Source organism: Bufo gargarizans, chromosome 3, assembly GCF_014858855.1.
Source record: "Bufo gargarizans isolate SCDJY-AF-19 chromosome 3, ASM1485885v1, whole genome shotgun sequence".
Classification (NCBI taxonomy): Eukaryota; Metazoa; Chordata; class Amphibia; order Anura; family Bufonidae; genus Bufo; species Bufo gargarizans.
The window spans coordinates 493,980,804-493,999,414 of record NC_058082.1 but is presented as its reverse complement, the minus strand read 5'-3'; the positions used below and the strand labels follow the sequence as shown (position 1 = coordinate 493,999,414).

The 18,611-nt window shown below is 44.9% G+C and overlaps 1 protein-coding gene across 3 annotated transcripts in view; it reads right to left on the bottom strand.

The window, feature by feature from the left end:
* The window catches only part of METTL16 (methyltransferase 16, N6-methyladenosine), a 154,873-nt gene that overhangs the window by 54,328 nt on the left and 81,934 nt on the right, over positions 1-18,611 (bottom strand). For all 3 annotated transcript variants that reach the window (XM_044286949.1, XM_044286948.1, XM_044286947.1), the window contains exon 4: positions 5,782-5,922. In XM_044286949.1, coding sequence (XP_044142884.1) covers positions 5,782-5,922 — 141 coding nt within the window. The remainder of the gene's footprint in view (positions 1-5,781; positions 5,923-18,611) is intronic.

Below are 18,611 nucleotides of genomic sequence, written 5' to 3'. Positions count from 1 at the left end.
TCTGGCAGATTGGATGTACCGGTAAGTAAGTTGTCCGCTGGCGTTTAAAAGGTGTGGGTTTTTTTTCCCTTTGTTTTAAGCGGTTTCCTGGTGGCCACACATTTTTTGGGGGAGGTCGAAAAACCCCTTTAAGGCTACATGCACACAATAGTGAAAAAAAAGTCCATTAAAATCAGACACATTGTTTCATGGTTATTTTCCAACCATCCATTGTGTCGATCCATTTTCTGTCTGTCTGTTTCCAATGGCAGCTTTGGCATCCGTTTTTCATGGCCATGAAATTCACAGGCTTTTTTTTTCCTTTATAAAATCCCAACCCCTGCCGTGCCCTCTGTATACATAATGTCCCCACAGTGGTCCCAGCAGTAATGACCCTATAGTGGCCCCAGCAGTAATACTGTCCCCCGTAGTGGCCCCAAGCAGTAATGTCCTCCATAGTGGCCCCCAATGTCCCCCATAATGGTCTTCAGCTGTCATGTTTCTTTTTAGAAATAATATAAAAAAAAAAAATAAAAAAACAACAACTCACCTCATCCACTTACACACACAGAGGCAGTCGCTCCTCTCTTGTGAAGGGCCTGCTCTAAGCTTGATGACATCACTGCATGCTCCCAACATGATCGAGTGGTGATGTCATCAAACTGAGTGCAAGAAGTGGATGGGGTGAGTGATTTTTTTTTTAACCCCTAAAAGGCCATATTGTATTAGTGTACTTGTTTTTAACAAGTACAGACAAGTCGTTAGACGGGTGCACTCCTGTCTAAGCGGCCGTTAAACAGTCCAACTGATTTCAATTGGGTCTGGTAGCCTGTGAAAATGGCCCAAAATAGGACATGTCCTATGTTTTTAGGGCCCCTATTCACTGGCTGTTAAAAAAAAAAAGCAGCCATTAGAATAGCCCCATAGACTGCAATGGATTTGAAAACGTCTGGGACGGCTGTAAAAAAAACAGGTGCATGTAGGTGTAAAGGGTCTGGAGCTGCTTCCCAGTGTTGAATTTGAATTTGGTAGCTGTCCATGGAAACAATATTTGAGCCAAAGGGGTATTGTCAGTGCAGGTGAAGTAGGCCGTTAGTAGGTGGAGACAAAACAAATCTATCAGAGAGATGCAGGAACTTTAGGGGTCCCCAGATCAACAATTTGATAAATTCTTTAAAAAAATAAAATAAATGAAAGCACCACAAAATCTGCAACACTAAAAGGCTGGGAAGAGAATGGAAATCTAAAGTAGACTTTTAATAAATACGGTAATAGTATTTTTTTAATAAAGTCCAATTGAAAAATTACTTTTAGCCTAAAATGAGTAAGACGCAAATAAAGTATAATAAGTTTAAGTATAATAAAGTATCGCTGGGGCGATCGGGGAAGCCGTGCCTTCTTTCTAAAGCGCTAGGTCTCACTGAAGAAACGCAGTGAATAAGAGCTGCAGATCCTATAGCACGTGGCAGGCCTTCATAGGATGACCACAAATGAACTACAGTCTAGCTAAAAGAAATAAGAATGTTTCATATTGTAGCCTCCTGGGGGGAAGGGGGAGTTAAATAAAATTAAAAAAAGTAAAAAAAAATTAAAAACAAAAAACTTTGCGTCCCAAAACATCAGTACTATTAAAACAAAGATATTTATCCCATACAAATAGCATAATGTGAAAAACATCAAAATGACCAATTCGTCTTTTTTTCATTGCTTCACACCCCAAATTATTTTTATAAAATGTGATCAAAGTCATACATACTCCAAAATGGTATCAATAAAAACTTCAGATTGTCCAGCAAAAATTAAGCCCCTACACAGCGCCGTAGACATAACACATAACTATAAAAATGTTATGGGGGTTAGAATATGGCAATGAAAAGAAAAAAAACTAACAAATTAAAAAAAAAAAACACAAGAAAAAAACCTGTGTGTGTATATATATATATATATATATATATATACACACACACATACATATACACACACACACACACATACTGTACACAGTCACCTAAAGAATTATTAACACCTGTTTTATTTCTCATTAATGCGATTATCTAGTCAACCAATCACATGGCAGTTGCTTCAATGCATGTAGGGTTGTGGTCCTGGTCAAGACAATCTCCTGAACTCCAAACTAAATGTCAGAATGGGAAAGAAAGGTGATTTAAGCAATTTTGAGCGTGGCATGGTTGTTGGTGCCAGACGGGCCGGTCTGAGTATTTCACAATCTGCTCAGTTACTGGGATTTTCACACACAACCATTTCTAGGGTTTACAAAGAATGCTGTGAAAAGGGAAAAACATCCAGTATGCGGCCGTCCTGTGGGCGAAAATGCCTTGTTGATGCTAGAGGTCTGAGGAGAATGGGCCGACTGATTCAAGCTGATAGAAGAGCAACGTTGACTGAAATAACCACTCGTTACAACCGAGGTATGCAGCAAAGCATTTGTAAAAGCCACAACACGCACAACCTTGAGGCGGATGGGCTACAACAGCAGAAGACCCCACCGGGTACCACTCATCTCCACTACAAATAGGAGAAAGAGGCTACAATTTGCACAAGCTCACCAAAATTGGACTGTTGAAGACTGGAAAAATGGTTTCTTGAACATGACAATGAATTCACTGTAGTAAAATGGCCCCCACAGTCACCAGATCTCAACCCAATAGAGCATCTTTGGGATGTGGTGGAACGGGAGCTTCGTGCCCTGGATGTGCATCCCTCAAATCTCCATCAACTGCAAGATGCTATCCTATCAATATGGGCCAACATTTCTAAAGAATGCTATCAGCACCTTGTTGAATCAATGCCACATAGAATTAACTAAAGAGACAGCACAAAAAATAGTTTTTTACCCCTTGGAGAGGCGCCACCATCCCTCTGATGAGAAGTGTATGTAAAATATAACTTTTCTTAGGTTGTTATCTTCAAAGGATTTTTTTCCCTTTTTGTGTATATATATTAAAATTGAAATACTAGTACATATGTAAAAAGACTCAATTAGAGGTTAGTCAAATTATGTCATATGAATTAAAAATAAAAGCAATTTTGACTCCCTTCACCCAGGAGGTACCGGCTGGGATAAGCACAAAACACCCACCGAATAACCTCCTGCGCCTGGGTCGCCTTTAAGATCTCACGGAATGACAGCAGTCCAGTCGAGCCTCTTGTCAATCGTCTTTTATTGAACCACAGGGTGGGGTAAAGGTATCTTGCTCAACGCGTTTCGGGGTATAAGAAAACCTCTTCATCAGGAGCATATGACATCATACATCTTTTCGGGGGTATAAGTACATAAAATGTTTGAAAAAAAGAGCGCCAAAAAACGGGGGAAAACGTCACCTCCGGTTTGCGTTCCAGCGTGGAACGCACCGGAAGTGACGCCACGTAGAATTAAAGGGAACCTGTAACCATGATTTTGCGCATAGAGCTGGGGACATGGGCTGCTAGATGGCCACTAGCACATCTGCAGTACCCAGGGGTCCCATAGCTCTCTGCGCTTTTGAGTTAAAAAACTGTTTTGAGTGATATGCAAATTACCTGATATGAGTCCTGTAGCCGGAGATGAGTCAAGCGGAAAGGAGCCCAGCACCGCCCCGCGTCCTCCGAATTTCCTCCTTGCTGGCTGACGTCACTGAGCTGGAGTGCTGAAATCTCGCGATGCGCGAGCTAGCGCATGCGCAGTGTCGGCATCATGTTCATTCCCTGTGCTGGCATCAGCACAGGGAACAAACTGCGCATGCGCTAGCTCACGCATCGTGAGATTTCGGCGCTCCAGCTCAGTGACATCAGCCAGCAAGGAGGAGATTCGGAGGACGCGGGGCGGTGCTGGGCTCCTTTCCGCTTGACTCATCTCCGGCTACAGGACTCATATCAGGTAATTTGCATATCACTCAAAACTGTTTTTTAACTCAATAACAGCGCAGAGAGCTATGGGGACTGGGTATTGCGGATGTGCTAGTGGCCATCTAGCAGCCCATGTCCCCAGCTCTATGCGCAAAATCATGGTGACAGGTTTCCTTTAAGGCAGTTCTGAAGGCAAAAGGGGGTCCAACACCGTATTAGTATGGTGTTCCTAATAATTCTTTAGGTGAGTATATATATATATATATATATATATATATATCTCAGTGTTCAGTGTAATAGTAATGACCCAGTATTATGGCATAGGGAACGACGCAGAGACAAAACCTGTAAAACTGGTGGAATTTTATTTTTGTTTTGTTTTTTCAATACCACTTGGATTTTTTTTCCCCTGCTTCCCACTACACTATAAGCCATATTAAATTGTGGCATTAGAAAGTACAACTTGTCCCACCAAAAAAAAAAAGAAATACTCATACAGCTATGTGAACGTAAAAATAAAAAAAAGTTATGGCTCCAGGAAAATAGGGAAGAAAAATGAACACAAAAATGAGAAAAACTCTTATATTCAAGGGGTTGTGTCACTTCTGTAAGTGGCATTTGTCATGTAGCGAAAGTTAATACAAGCCACTTACTAATGTATTGTGATTGTCCATATTGCTTCCTTTGCTGGTTGGATTCATTTTTTCCATCACATTATACACTGCTCGTTTCCACGGTTACAGACCACCCTGCAATCCCTCAGTGGTGGTAGTGCTTGCACAATATAGGAGAAAGCGTCAGCCTCTCTGTTGGCCGGGACCATGGGAGCGCACATAAGGCTGGTGCTTTATCCTATATTGTGCGAACATGACCACCACTGACGGATTGCAGGGTGATCTGTAACCATGGGAACGAGCAGTGTATAATATCATGGGAAAATGAATCCAGCCAGCAAAGGAAGCAATAAGGAGAATCACAATACATTAGTAAGTGCCTTGTATTAACTTTCTCTACATGATGAATGCCACTTACTGAAGTAGGACAGTCCCCAAGGCAAATAAATGGAATATTCTTCAATGGCCAAGCCAGTCACGTCACCTGAGCCTCCTGTTTTTCACAAAACTGAGGTCTGAGAGACTCACAAACAAGCATTTGTATAAGTCCCAATTTTTTTTATTTTTTTTTACAAAATGTATTTTTTTTTTTAAGGTGCAATTCAGATACAATTGCTCAGTTCCTAGAATAATAATTAGGCTACATTCACACGTCAGTATTTTCCTATATCCCGATTTTTGGTCCGTTTTTTTACGGATCCGTTGTTCCTGAAAATGTTTCCGTATGTTATCCGTTTTTTGCGGATCCGCAAAAAACTGAAACATGTATAAATTTCAATAATCAAATAAAGTTGTTTGGATGTCTTTGAAAAAAAAATAAAAAATTTGTGATGTGTTTCCAGGAACGGATTCCGCATAAAACGGATGACATACGGAATGACATCCGAATGTCTTCCGTTTTTTGCGGATCCATTGACTTTGTATTGTACCAGGATCCGAATTTTGCGGAAAAGAATAGGACATGTTTTATATTTAAACGGACATGCGGAACGGAACAACGGAAACGGACAGCATACATTGTGCTGTCCGATTTTTTCCAGGACCTATTGAAAATGAATGGGTCCAGATCTGGTCCTGATCTGTTCCGCAAAAAACGGAACAGATCAGGAAAGAAAAAACGGACGTGTGAATGGACCCTTAAAGTGACTCCAAACTTTGAAAGTAAAGAAACTAAAATGCAGACAAATAAGCCCATTACATATGTATCTTGCATTCAGTTATTCGACTTCCTCTGCACTACACTAATACATATTAAAATTGTACGAACAGCATTTGCAGCCATATGTCAGTGTTAGGTACTTTGCAGTATTTATGATGAAGATCTGAAGTCCGTGATAAATACCTTTAATGAGATCCGCCAAATGATTCTGCTCAACATTTTTCTTGGCATAATTATAACAGATGTCATCCACTTCGGTGGCGAGGAAATACCAGCCATTCAGAGTGGCTCCTAGTAAAGGATAGATGCAGGACGCACCGGTACCTGTGGACAAGAGAGCAGAACATGTCATGTTGTACTTGGGGTCTTCTATTATAATGAATCTAAATGTCTTAATGAAAAAGTGCTACAATTTCTAATTAAGAACTATTAAACTTTAAAATTCCTAAAAAACAAAACAAAACTATTGTCTCATGAAGTTCGGTGTGTAAGCTTAGGCCTCGTTCACATTTCCGTGTCTGTTTGACGCCCATGTTTCATCCGTGAGGAACTGTTTGGCCCGCGTGTCTGTTTTTTGGCCCTCTGTGTGTTATTCATGGAAAGATCACGCGTGTCTGTTTTTTGACATTCGTGTGTCATTCATATTCCATTGACATTGCTAGGTTGAAAATTTAATTCCAGAGCGCCTCCTACCAACAGTCCGTGAGACAGAACGGATGTCATATGTGTCGGGACAGTTTTTTTCACATGACCATAGTTTTCAATGGACATGTTTGGTCCACATCAAAGACCAAAGTGGTGCATGTCTGCATGATCTTTCCACTGCCCCGCGGTGGGAATAATCACATTAAAACTCAATCATTAGGCGTTCTGTCCGTGGAATCTGTGATTCACTCAAGTATGAACGAGGCCTTAGTGCAGGCATGCTCAACCTGTGGCCCTCCAGCTGTTGCAAAACTACAACTCCCATCATTCCCGGACAGCCTACAGAAGGGCATGGTGGGAGTTTTAGTTTTACAACAGCTGGAGGGCCGCAGGTTGAGCATCCCTGCCTTAGTGTATACTTCAGGAAAGTCTCCCAAAGTACATGCCATATTGTACATATCCACAGACTTCCATTGACTGGACGTAAACCAAAACAGTTTCATTTTGGTTTATAAACCTGGCCAGTATACAGTGCCATATAAATACGGTATATAATTTTTTTGCAATGGCTGTCTATGGCAGATATCTGCAACTGTAGCAAACGTGGTGTGAACAGTGCCTAATAAAAACGAAAAATAAATATACAATTTTGGTGAATGTTTTTAAATAGTCTCAAATTTGCCTTCTTCTGGATAGATGTATTGATGTGTAGAGTACGATGTTTCGCGTATATAAAATTCTAATAAATTACTATTAAAACACTATGAACACAACATACGGTAGCTCTTACTTTATCTCTTTTCCAGATACATTGATCTCTTTGTTACAATGTTTTTGAGGCTCTGTTCACACTTGGATCATGGCTTCGGTTTATAAAAGAGCCACAAAGCTGGATCCTATTTCAAATGGTCAAACTCAATGGACCAAATTGACTTTAAAGGGGTCCGTCAAGGTTCAGATATCTTTAAAGGGAACCTGTCACCGGGATTTTGGGTATAGAGCTGGGGACATGGGCTGCTAGATGGCCGCTAGCACATCTGCAATACCCAGTCCCCATAGCTCTGTGTGCTTTTATTGTGTCAAAAAAACTATTTGATACATATGCAAATTAACCTGAGATGAGTCCTCTCACATACAGGACTCATCTCAGGTTAATTTGCATATGTATCAAATCATTTTTTTGAAACAATAAAAGCACACGGAGCTATGGGGACTGGGTATTGCAGATGTGCTAGCGGCCATCTAGCAGCCCATGTCCCCAGCTCTATACCCAAAATCCCGGTGACAGGTTCCCTTTAATGTGGAAAAATGGTGCTGGAGACTGTTGTTCCTGCCAGGAAAACCACCGGACAAGCCAGTGGAACCTCAAACAAAGGATCTAAATACAAATGTGAACATAACCTTACATATAAACACATAAGAAAAGTGTTATAAAAATATATTAAATGGTGAAAAGTAGAACAGTGGGGGGAGATTTATTATCCTCTGCTAACATAAGAAAAGTGTTATAAAAATATATTAAATGGTGAAAAGTAGAACAGTGGGGGGAGATTTATTATCCTCTGCTACGCCAGAAACTTGTGCCAAAAAGATTGGTGCACGCCATACTTGTGGAAAATTCAGCAACTTTTTGGATGTTTGGAGCCCGACTCTCCATTTTTCCAAAAAGTAGAGGTGGAGCGGGCCGGCAGCATTTGTTATAACCTAGGCTAAGGAAACTGGCATAGATTATAGCAGAAATCTGCGTGTACATTTCGGTTTTGGCACATGGACCTGCACAAATGCTCCACAATTATTAAGAGGCAGGCACCTCCTAATAATTGTGGTGCCAGCCGGCGACAGGTTAAGAACGGCATTTAAAGCCCCGGTTTTAGTAAACGTCCAATATCTTTTCATCGGACATGACATTTTATTTCTGTCCTATTGATAGAACCTACAGGATCATGAAAAGAATATACTGCCTCATGCAATGTCTTGGATGAAACCATACAACTTCAGAATAGCCTCCTGCAATGGACAACCAAAAATGAGATTAGAGGTACACATTAGACTTTGGACCCTTAGATTTTAGAGACAAAGGAAAAGATTACTCTCCCTGGATTTCCCTTGTATATACGGCCTCTGTTCCAAGAAGGAAGCCCAGCATGCTGGAAACCTGCTCAATACGGTACATTAATCTGACTTCACGCTGACTGTGCTCCAGACAGCCACGGCTTCTTTAACTCTCTGTTAATCACCACATTTTGGTAATTTAACATCTGATTATTAAGTAATTTTATTAGAACTTTTCGAAAAAGGGAAAAAAAATAAAATTAAAATGATTCTGTTTGAGATAATAAGTCATAAAATGCATTAGGATCTGAGCAAACGAAAGGATGTTCCCACAATTAATGAGCAAAAAATCGATAGACAGCAGGGAGTGTGGGCTGAAAATCATCATAAACGAGTATATGGGAAGCAAAAAGCAGCTGTGGATCGTCCTTGAAAGGCCCAGGAAGGGCCTCATTAGCTAATACAGCGCTCAATGATTAGGGTGGCTTCTTGAGAAAGATGAAACAAGGTCCAGACATCAATTCCTAATTTATAGCAAAAACACAATGCAATGTGTAACTAGACTTATCTCACCCATGGTGCAGGTACACGACGTCAGAAATATTTATAGGGTGCATGCACCATTAATCACCATCAGTCTTCACCGACATGTCAGAGGAGCCACAAATGGCAAGACCCCCATGGATCGCTAAAATGAAAGCGCTTTGCGGCTCTGGCAGAAGTCTAAAAGAACCGGACAGTGATTCCAATTTAAAAAAAGAAGGGGGGGGGGCGGGGGCGAAAAATTTCATCAGTGAAATATCAGTGAAGCCTCAAGTAATGATAAGTAAGTCAGGACTGTGAATAAGCCCCGAAGCTGACAAACTCAAAGCAAAGCGTGGCTTCTCAAGTGCAGCAGTCATTAAAAAGCCTCTGTCAGCATGACCAACCCTATCAAACCAGGCATATTTATCATGCTGATGAAAACAATATCTTTCTTTTTTTCTGCAGCTTTGTGGAGATATCATTACTTTTAGATTAAGGCATCATGCACATGACCGTATGTATTTTGCGGTCTGCAAAAAATACGGATGAGGTCCGGGTGCATTCTGGATTTTGCGGAACGGAACAGCTGGCCCCTATTAGCACAGTCCTATCCTTGTCTGTAATGTGGACAATAATAGGACATGTTCTATTATTTTGCGGAACGGACATGCAGAAACAGAATGTACCTTCTGTTTTTTTTTTTTTGTGGACCTATTGAAATGAATAGTTCCGTATACGGTCCACACAAAAAAACTGAATGGACACGGAAAGAATGAATGAGGCAAATTAGGTAGTTTGAGCACTGAGGCGCCAGCGTAGCTCTTGGAGCACTGCTACGCCCCTTGGTGCTCAGTACACTCCTCCCTCTCTTTTGATTGACGCGGCTAGACAACCCTGTCTAACTGGTGCCTGCGCTGTGGCTCACTAATAATCATTGGTGGTCCAGCGTTATTTATGGTGTAAAAACAGTCATTGGTGGCAGTGTGTTTTAGTAAAATCACGCATTCCCCAAAGGAATGTATGGTTTTGCTAATGCACTGTGGCCAAAATGGAGGCATTCATTCATATTAAGGTCTAGTATGTAGGCATTCAAGGGACAGCTCTGTGGGACAGAGAACACTTACCTTTCCATCCTCCCAACAGCGGTGCCTCTCTGCCGTGTGTGATGCCGTCAGTCCAGGTGGATTGAAGTGCTGGCGGTTTCCCACACCTCATTTTGAATGAATGACTACATATTTTCCACAGCGCATAAAAAAATAAAAATAAAAATCATGCATTCCTAGGGTTTCATTGACTCAATATATGAAAGTAACATAACCCATCCAATTCCTTGCTGGAGCCCTCCACTGCTATAAGCTCCATATGAAAGCTGCTTTCAGTGTGTGACACTATGGAGAACTGTAGCAGGGCAATATTAAAATATTAACGACCTAATATTAGGAGTCAGAAAACCCGCTCACAAGGATTTCAGTAGAAAAGCTGAGAATAACAATCAGGTTCATGTTAAATGGACTAAAAGGATTGTGTCCAGTCTCCTCCGGTTTAATCCCTTTTCTTGGTTGACACTGATAAACCCTGCGATCTCTGCGAAACTCTGGGGTCTATTCAAATGAGAAAATACATGTGCAGCAAGGTCACTAAAGATATTAGCAATGACTGATTTTGACCTCAATGAATTTGGTCTTAAAAACCCTTTAAGCTGCCGAGGGATGCACCAACGTTATGTTTGGCGCTTGCTACCGCCAGCCATGCAACATGCTTTAAGATACGGCAGCTCCCTTGCTGGCATCGTTTAAGGTTATTTTCCACGCCAAAAACTGGCGGCCTACCCCCTTCCTTGCTTTTTTTCCACCACTTTGCACAACTGCTGTGAGCAGGGAAAAGTCGCAGATTTTGCCACAAAACACCTAAATAATACATAAATATGCCAAAAAGTGGAATAAAAACATTAATAAATGACCCCACCTAAATCAATAAAAATCCTGTAAAAAAAAATATATATATATATATATATATATATATATATATATACACACACATACATATACACACACACACACATATATACACACATACAATAAAATATTCCAATTCAAGTAGTGGTAGCGGTAAATATATGCACACTGTTGCTTGCTACAATCAATTATTAGCCTGCTCAAGGCATGCATATAAAAAAAATCAATTAATCAGCCCACTTGTATTCAAGAGCTTTATAATTCTACAATTTCAGGTGTAATTACACATGTGATTGACAGACTGGATGAATCCTGCGTCCCATACGGTGCACAGAACGCAGCGTTTCTATAGATTAATCCTGTTACGCCTGAACCTGGGCTCTGTACGAGGAGAGGATGTCTGCGGCGGAGGATATCCCTGCTTGGCTAGTCAACTGCTGCATCCACTGTATTAAAAGGTAATCTCTATTGCTGGAGCACAGCCACCGCATTGGCAGAACCTATAACAATAGGCAGATGATTACAAGAGGCAAGACATTTACAAGCAGCACCTTCTTAATTGATATGACTACTCTAGTGTTTAGTGACATTCAGCGAGATTTATCATTCCTGCCGAACGCTTCACTGGAGCAAACTGTGCCAAATCAAAATGGAGCACAAGGCACAATGAATTAGCTGCTGTTCACTAGGCACGTTAGTTACTTCTGTCTTCCCTATGCCACCTAACAGTTTGTGTACATCTACCCCAATATTACGTACCAAATACGCATTTGACCAATTCTTCTCCTTTTTCCTTTAAAATCGTCAAGGCGGGTGTAAAATGTCCCTGGCACACTTTCTCAGCAAGTCTCTCCCACTATGCTCCACGTTTTCAAATGCACCTGTGTCATGTTTCAGGAGTCTGCTGGATCTCCGCTTGATGTTCACGAATGGACAAATGTATTGTTTACATGCAAAAGCTAAAAAAAACGGGCCCGATCATGGGATGCTCACAGAGCGGCAAGGTGAGCCATGAACCAGGGTCATTTGGACATGATCACAACCCATTTTACAGTGTACCTCTATTAAACCATTCCAACTAACAGAACGAGTGCATGATACTCGCCAGGGGTCATACAGCTGCCCTGGACTACTGCACCACCCACACTCAATATCAGCTTGGATGCAAGAGCCTCAGTGAAGGTACACAAAACCTCTGGGTGTAAGCAGAGATGCTGACAATAGTCAGGAATTGAAACAAAGAATGTGAGTAGCAAAGCTTCAAGCTTTTTACCCAATACCTGAAAAGCCCTTAAAAGGGATTTTCCCAGAGACCGGGACCCCTGCTTCATCTGACCAGGTAGGGTACAGGGGATAAAATAAATAAATCTAACCTGTCACCGAAGCAACAGTTCCAGTATCAGGGTCCCCTATGGACCAGACGTGTGACATGCCGTCTACATGCACATCACCTCTGGTGGCCAATCAATGGCCTCAACAGTGGCATCGGGGACAAAAGCGGAGAAAAAGGGAGCTTGATGCCAGAATCGGACAACTGGTGAGGGGCGAGTTTTTTTTTTTTTAAACCTCTTTATGAAAAAGGGGGGGTCCCAGCTTCAAAGAACCCCTCCGGCTGCTTAGATTTTCATAAGCACAACATTTCACGTAGGTCACATTTCAGTCCCCCATAGACTTCAAAAACCTCAGACTATAAAAATAATACGTAAAATCCACAGTTTACATATGCAGCACCACAATGAGTTTTCCCACAGCAGTTTATTTCTTTGATCTAGCAGTTTTGCCGCGGTTGATGTGTTGTCAATGTGGTGCCGTATCTCTACAGCGACCCCTACACAGTAGGAGGCATCAGAACTAGTGCAAATGAAAAATGGCGGAGCTGCCCTCAGCAATCAATTAGGTTGCAGACTTTCTTTTGTAAACCGCCTCAGAAAAATGGCAGCTGGAACGTAACGAACTGCTACTTACGTCTACATTTTTGCCTATGGAAAATCTGACACATGTTTATTAATGATCCATGGCAGAAATCTGAGTCTGACACTCCTGATACCTGTTGTGTATCTGCAGTGATGCACTGCGGACCTGCCCCATTCATTGCTAATTTGCAGCACAGACAATAATCCATGCAGATTATTTTCCGGATCATGTGAACTGGGGTAAAAAAATAAAATAAAATATGCATTCACATAAATTGCAGGTGGACGGTCATCAGATGGACTCTTACACTTGAGGTGTAGTCTAATATTACACCGGGTATTGTTAGCATGAGGATACTGCTTCTAATACCGCGTAACATGACGCACAGACCGACAATGCGACAATTTAAAAAACACTATTACATGTCCCTTATGAGTGAAATATTGTTATAAATTATTTACCAGATTCTTTCTAATTCCACTATGCTGAATTATAAAGAAAAGTAAGTGCCTCGGTTACATTTGTGATGTGGTCAGAAGAGGAGAGGGCGGAGGGGGCTGCCGTCTGTATGCTGTAAAACCCCCTATCCAGTCTCATCATACACTGACATTCGGCTTCATTTCTATCCTGCAAGGAATAGCTGTGGGAAGCAGCGGGCAGGGAGCCAAATGAAGTAGACAAGCAGGAGAAGGAAGGAAACTGATGCCAGATGGATTATGCGGAGACCTCAGCCATGAAACAAAAATGAGAAGTATCATGGGGGGATTCTACCACCAAATTCCTAGGAAAGGGGAGTAAATTGATCTAAATCAATAAGCAGGAACAAATGTAAAATGCCAATCTGTAAAACCAGGATACAGATGCCAAATGAAGTGTAAAACGGAATAATAGTGACCACTCTCTCTCTCTCATGAACTGCCCCATTATTATCCAGACTACAAGGCTATGAGAAGGGGTTCTGAGGTCTCACACACTCCACTGCACAAGCTTTCTTCTAATATTCATTGGCACCGATAGAGGGACCTGCTTCTGTGGGGTAATCGGGTTCTTTATCTACACTAGCTCAGCCATACCAACAGCTCCACATAGACAAAAACATAGACATTTATTGCATTCATACCAAAATTTCAGTTGTTAAAATGGGGGCATATAAGCCTCGCCCCCAGGAACGCCCCAAAACAACCACATATAGGCAGGGTTTGTGTCAGCCCCTCCCATTTTCAGGCCAGGACAGAGCGAATTTGCCAGAACGGTCTCTGAAAATCAGGGACCGTCCCAGCTAATTCAGGACAGTTGGCAACTATGCTATTGAGGTATTTCACAAATCCAGTCTATAGAGACCTAAAGTGCCACTCTCTTTAGTGCGCAAATGAAATTTTGTGGGGAGATAATGTATGCTTGCAATGAGCAGAAGAGACAAGAGGTCAAACAATGGAAATTCTCTTTAAAATTTTGCAATCTTTCCCTTCAGCACTATTCCCACACAGGTCTGAACACAGGCGACGTCTTAACCAATAAAATTTTGCTATTATCCACTTAAAGGCTATGAATATCTGCAATTGTCATTCGTTTATTGTTTTTCAGAACCCTCATGTGCATTTTCATGCTGGATTTGTGTGTCCAGGATGCTGCAACCTTTGCTCGTTTTCATGTATCAGCACAGCTTCATTACTGGACTGATTTCTCCTTCTACAGCTCATGAGAGATCTCCTCTCCCTTGTGCTGACAAACACTGATGCTTAGGCGTGTGCGACCCTACTCCTCCTGAAGAATTTGCAGGCTGTGCTCTACTTTCTAAACATCTATACAGCCTGCATCATTCATCCCTTCCACCTTCAGACTGCCTTGTGTAAGCACCGTATCTACAGTGTGATACAATGGACAACCTCCTCCCCTCCCTGCTGCTGCTATCTCATTTACTATGTGAAGAACGGAGGAGAGCAGAGAGAGCTGTCAGAGTTAGGAGCAGTTCTCTTTTAAATCTAAGTCGGAAGCTGCAGGACAGCCAACTATGTGAAGAAGTTACACAGACACTACAACAACAAAATCTTAGGGAATTTTAATGGACAATTTAGAAGCAAATGAACAATTAAAGAAAATTCCATGCAAAAGTGTCCTTTGCCTTATCCTGGCTGCCATAATGGCCATTTGTGGTATTAAAGGGGTTGTCAGCTTTATTTATATTGATGACCTATCCTCGGGATAGGTTATCAATACCAGATCAGCCAGGGCCGACTCCTGGCACCCCACCCATCAGATGTTTTAAGAGAAGGCAGCGCTCTGTGAAAATTCTGCCTTCTCTTCATTGTTTACCGGCTCGCTGTTGCAACCGCAGCGGTAAGCAAGTGTAATTACAAGTAAGCCGTTCCATTCACTTTTATGAGACCGCTCCTTACTATGACAGAGCCGTCCTATTGAAGTAATTGGACGGCTTGTAATTACACCTGCTCACCACAGCGGTTGCGAAGGCGAGCAGGTAAACAGTAAAGAGAAGTCTTCTCTTCAAAGTCGGCCCCCTGCGGATCTGATACTGATGACTTATCCGGAGTTCAGAAAAGCATTTTCTACCACTTCTCTGATTTCACATACACAGTGCTCAATAAGCACTGTATAGAACAGAAGCAAATGCATTGGTCCTAGGGGTTAGAAGATTGTTAGGATGCCAGTATAAATAGGTGGCTGATAGATCAGTACTGGGTTTAGACTAGGGCTGCAGGATATGGGAATTTTGTGCGTTTGCGATTAGGGCCCTAAAAATTGCGATAACGATATGCAATGCGATATTTTAAAGGGAATTGTGCTAGAGGTCTATTTGCTTGGATTTTCCCATATGAGCCGCTGACGCGGCTGGGTATGACATAGTTATGGGGGATCTGTGGAGGACGCCGTTATGGGGGGGGGGGAATCTGTGGAGGAGGCCGTTCTGGGGGAATCTGTGGAGGAGGCCGTTCTGGGGGAATCTGTGGAGGAGGCCGTTCTGGGGGAATCTGTGGAGGAGGCCGTTCTGGGGGAATCTGTGGAGGAGGCCGTTCTGGGGGAATCTGTGGAGGAGGCCGTTCTGGGGGAATCTGTGGAGGAGGCCGTTCTGGGGGAATCTGTGGAGGAGGCCGTTCTGGGGAATCTGTGGAGGAGGCCGTTCTGGGGGAATCTGTGGAGGAGGCCGTTCTGGGGGAATCTGTGGAGGAGGCCGTTCTGGGGGAATCTGTGGAGGAGGCCGTTCTGGGGGAATCTGTGGAGGAGGCCGTTCTGGGGGAATCTGTGGAGGAGGCCGTTCTGGGGGAATCTGTGGAGGAGGCCGTTCTGGGGGAATCTGTGGAGGAGGCCGTTCTGGGGGAATCTGTGGAGGAGGCCGTTCTGGGGGAATCTGTGGAGGAGGCCGTTCTGGGGGAATCTGTGGAGGAGGCCGTTCTGGGGGAATCTGTGGAGGAGGCCGTTCTGGGGGAATCTGTGGAGGAGGCCGTTCTGGGGGAATCTGTGGAGGAGGCCGTTCTGGGGGAATCTGTGGAGGAGGCCGTTCTGGGGGAATCTGTGGAGGAGGCCGTTCTGGGGGAATCTGTGGAGGAGGCCGTTCTGGGGGAATCTGTGGAGGAGGCCGTTCTGGGGGAATCTGTGGAGGAGGCCGTTCTGGGGGAATCTGTGGAGGAGGCCGTTCTGGGGGAATCTGTGGAGGAGGCCGTTCTGGGGGAATCTGTGGAGGAGGCCGTTCTGGGGGAATCTGTGGAGGAGGCCGTTCTGGGGGAATCTGTGGAGGAGGCCGTTCTGGGGGAATCTGTGGAGGAGGCCGTTCTGGGGGAATCTGTGGAGGAGGCCGTTCTGGGGGAATCTGTGGAGGAGGCCGTTCTGGGGGAATCTGTGGAGGAGGCCGTTCTGGGGGAATCTGTGGAGGAGGCCGTTCTGGGGGAATCTGTGGAGGAGGCCGTTCTGGGGAATCTGTGGAGGAGGCCGTTCTGGGGGAATCTGTGGAGGAGGCCGTTCTGGGGGAATCTGTGGAGGAGGCCGTTCTGGGGGAATCTGTGGAGGAGGCCGTTCTGGGGGAATCTGTGGAGGAGGCCGTTCTGGGGGAATCTGTGGAGGAGGCCGTTCTGGGGGAATCTGTGGAGGAGGCCGTTCTGGGGGAATCTGTGGAGGAGGCCGTTCTGGGGGAATCTGTGGAGGAGGCCGTTCTGGGGGAATCTGTGGAGGAGGCCGTTCTGGGGGAATCTGTGGAGGAGGCCGTTCTGGGGGAATCTGTGGAGGAGGCCTTCTGGGGGAATCTGTGGAGGAGGCGTCTGGGGGAATCTGTGGAGGAGGCCGTTCTGGGGGAATCTGTGGAGGAGGCCGTTCTGGGGGAATCTGTGGAGGAGGCTGTTCTGGGGAATCTGTGGAGGAGGCTGTTCTGGGGGAATCTGTGAGGAGGCTGTTCTGGGGAATCTGTGGAGGGAGGCTGTTCTGGGGGAATCTGTGGAGGAGGCTGTTCTGGGGGAATCTGTGGAGGAGGCTGTTCTGGGGGAATCTGTGGAGGAGGCTGTTCTGGGGGAATCTGTGGAGGAGGCTGTTCTGGGGGAATCTGTGGAGGAAGGCTGTTCTGGGGGAATCTGTGGAGGAGGCTGTTCTGGGGGAATCTGTGGAGGAGGCTGTTCTGGGGGAATCTGTGGAGGAGGCTGTTCTGGGGGAATCTGTGGAGGAGGCTGTTCTGGGGGAATCTGTGGAGGAGGCTGTTCTGGGGGAATCTGTGGAGGAGGCTGTTCTGGGGGAATCTGTGGAGGAGGCTGTTCTGGGGGAATCTGTGGAGGAGGCTGTTCTGGGGGAATCTGTGGAGGAGGCTGTTCTGGGGGAATCTGTGGAGGAGGCTGTTCTGGGGGAATCTGTGGAGGAGGCTGTTCTGGGGGAATCTGTGGAGGAGGCTGTTCTGGGGGAATCTGTGGAGGAGGCTGTTCTGGGGGAATCTGTGGAGGAGGCTGTTCTGGGGGAATCTGTGGAGGAGGCTGTTCTGGGGGAATCTGTGGAGGAGGCTGTTCTGGGGGAATCTGTGGAGGAGGCTGTTCTGGGGGAATCTGTGGAGGAGGCTGTTCTGGGGGAATCTGTGGAGGAGGCTGTTCTGGGGGAATCTGTGGAGGAGGCTGTTCTGGGGGAATCTGTGGAGGAGGCTGTTCTGGGGGAATCTGTGGAGGAGGCTGTTCTGGGGAATCTGTGGAGGAGGCTGTTCTGGGGGAATCTGTGGAGGAGGCTGTTCTGGGGGAATCTGTGGAGGAGGCTGTTCTGGGGGAATCTGTGGAGGAGGCTGTTCTGGGGGAATCTGTGGAGGAGGCTGTTCTGGGGGAATCTGTGGAGGAGGCTGTTCTGGGGAATCTGTGGAGGAGGCTGTTCTGGGGGAATCTGTGAGGAGGCTGTTCTGGGGGAATCTGTGGAGGAGGCTGTTCTGGGGGAATCTGTGGAGGAGGCTGTTCTGGGGGAATCTGTGGAGGAGGCTGTTCTGGGGGAATCTGTGGAGGAGGCTGTTCTGGGGGAATCTGTGGAGGAGGCTGTTCTGGGGGAATCTGTGGAGGAGGCTGTTATGGGGGAATCTGTGGAGGAGGCTGTTCTGGGGGAATCTGTGGAGGAGGCTGTTCTGGGGGAATCTGTGGAGGAGGCTGTTCTGGGGGAATCTGTGGAGGAGGCTGTTCTGGGGGAATCTGTGGAGGAGGCTGTTCTGGGGGGAATCTGGGAGAGGCTGTTCTGGGGGATCTGTGGAGGAGGCTGTTCTGGGGGAATCTGTGGCGGAGGCTGTTCTGGGGGAATCTGTGGAGGAGGCTGTTCTGGGGGAATCTGTGGAGGAGGCTGTTCTGGGGGAATCTGTGGAGGAGGCTGTTCTGGGGGAATCTGTGGAGGAGGCTGTTCTGGGGGAATCTGTGGAGGAGGCTGTTCTGGGGGAATCTGTGGAGGAGGCTGTTCTGGGGGAATCTG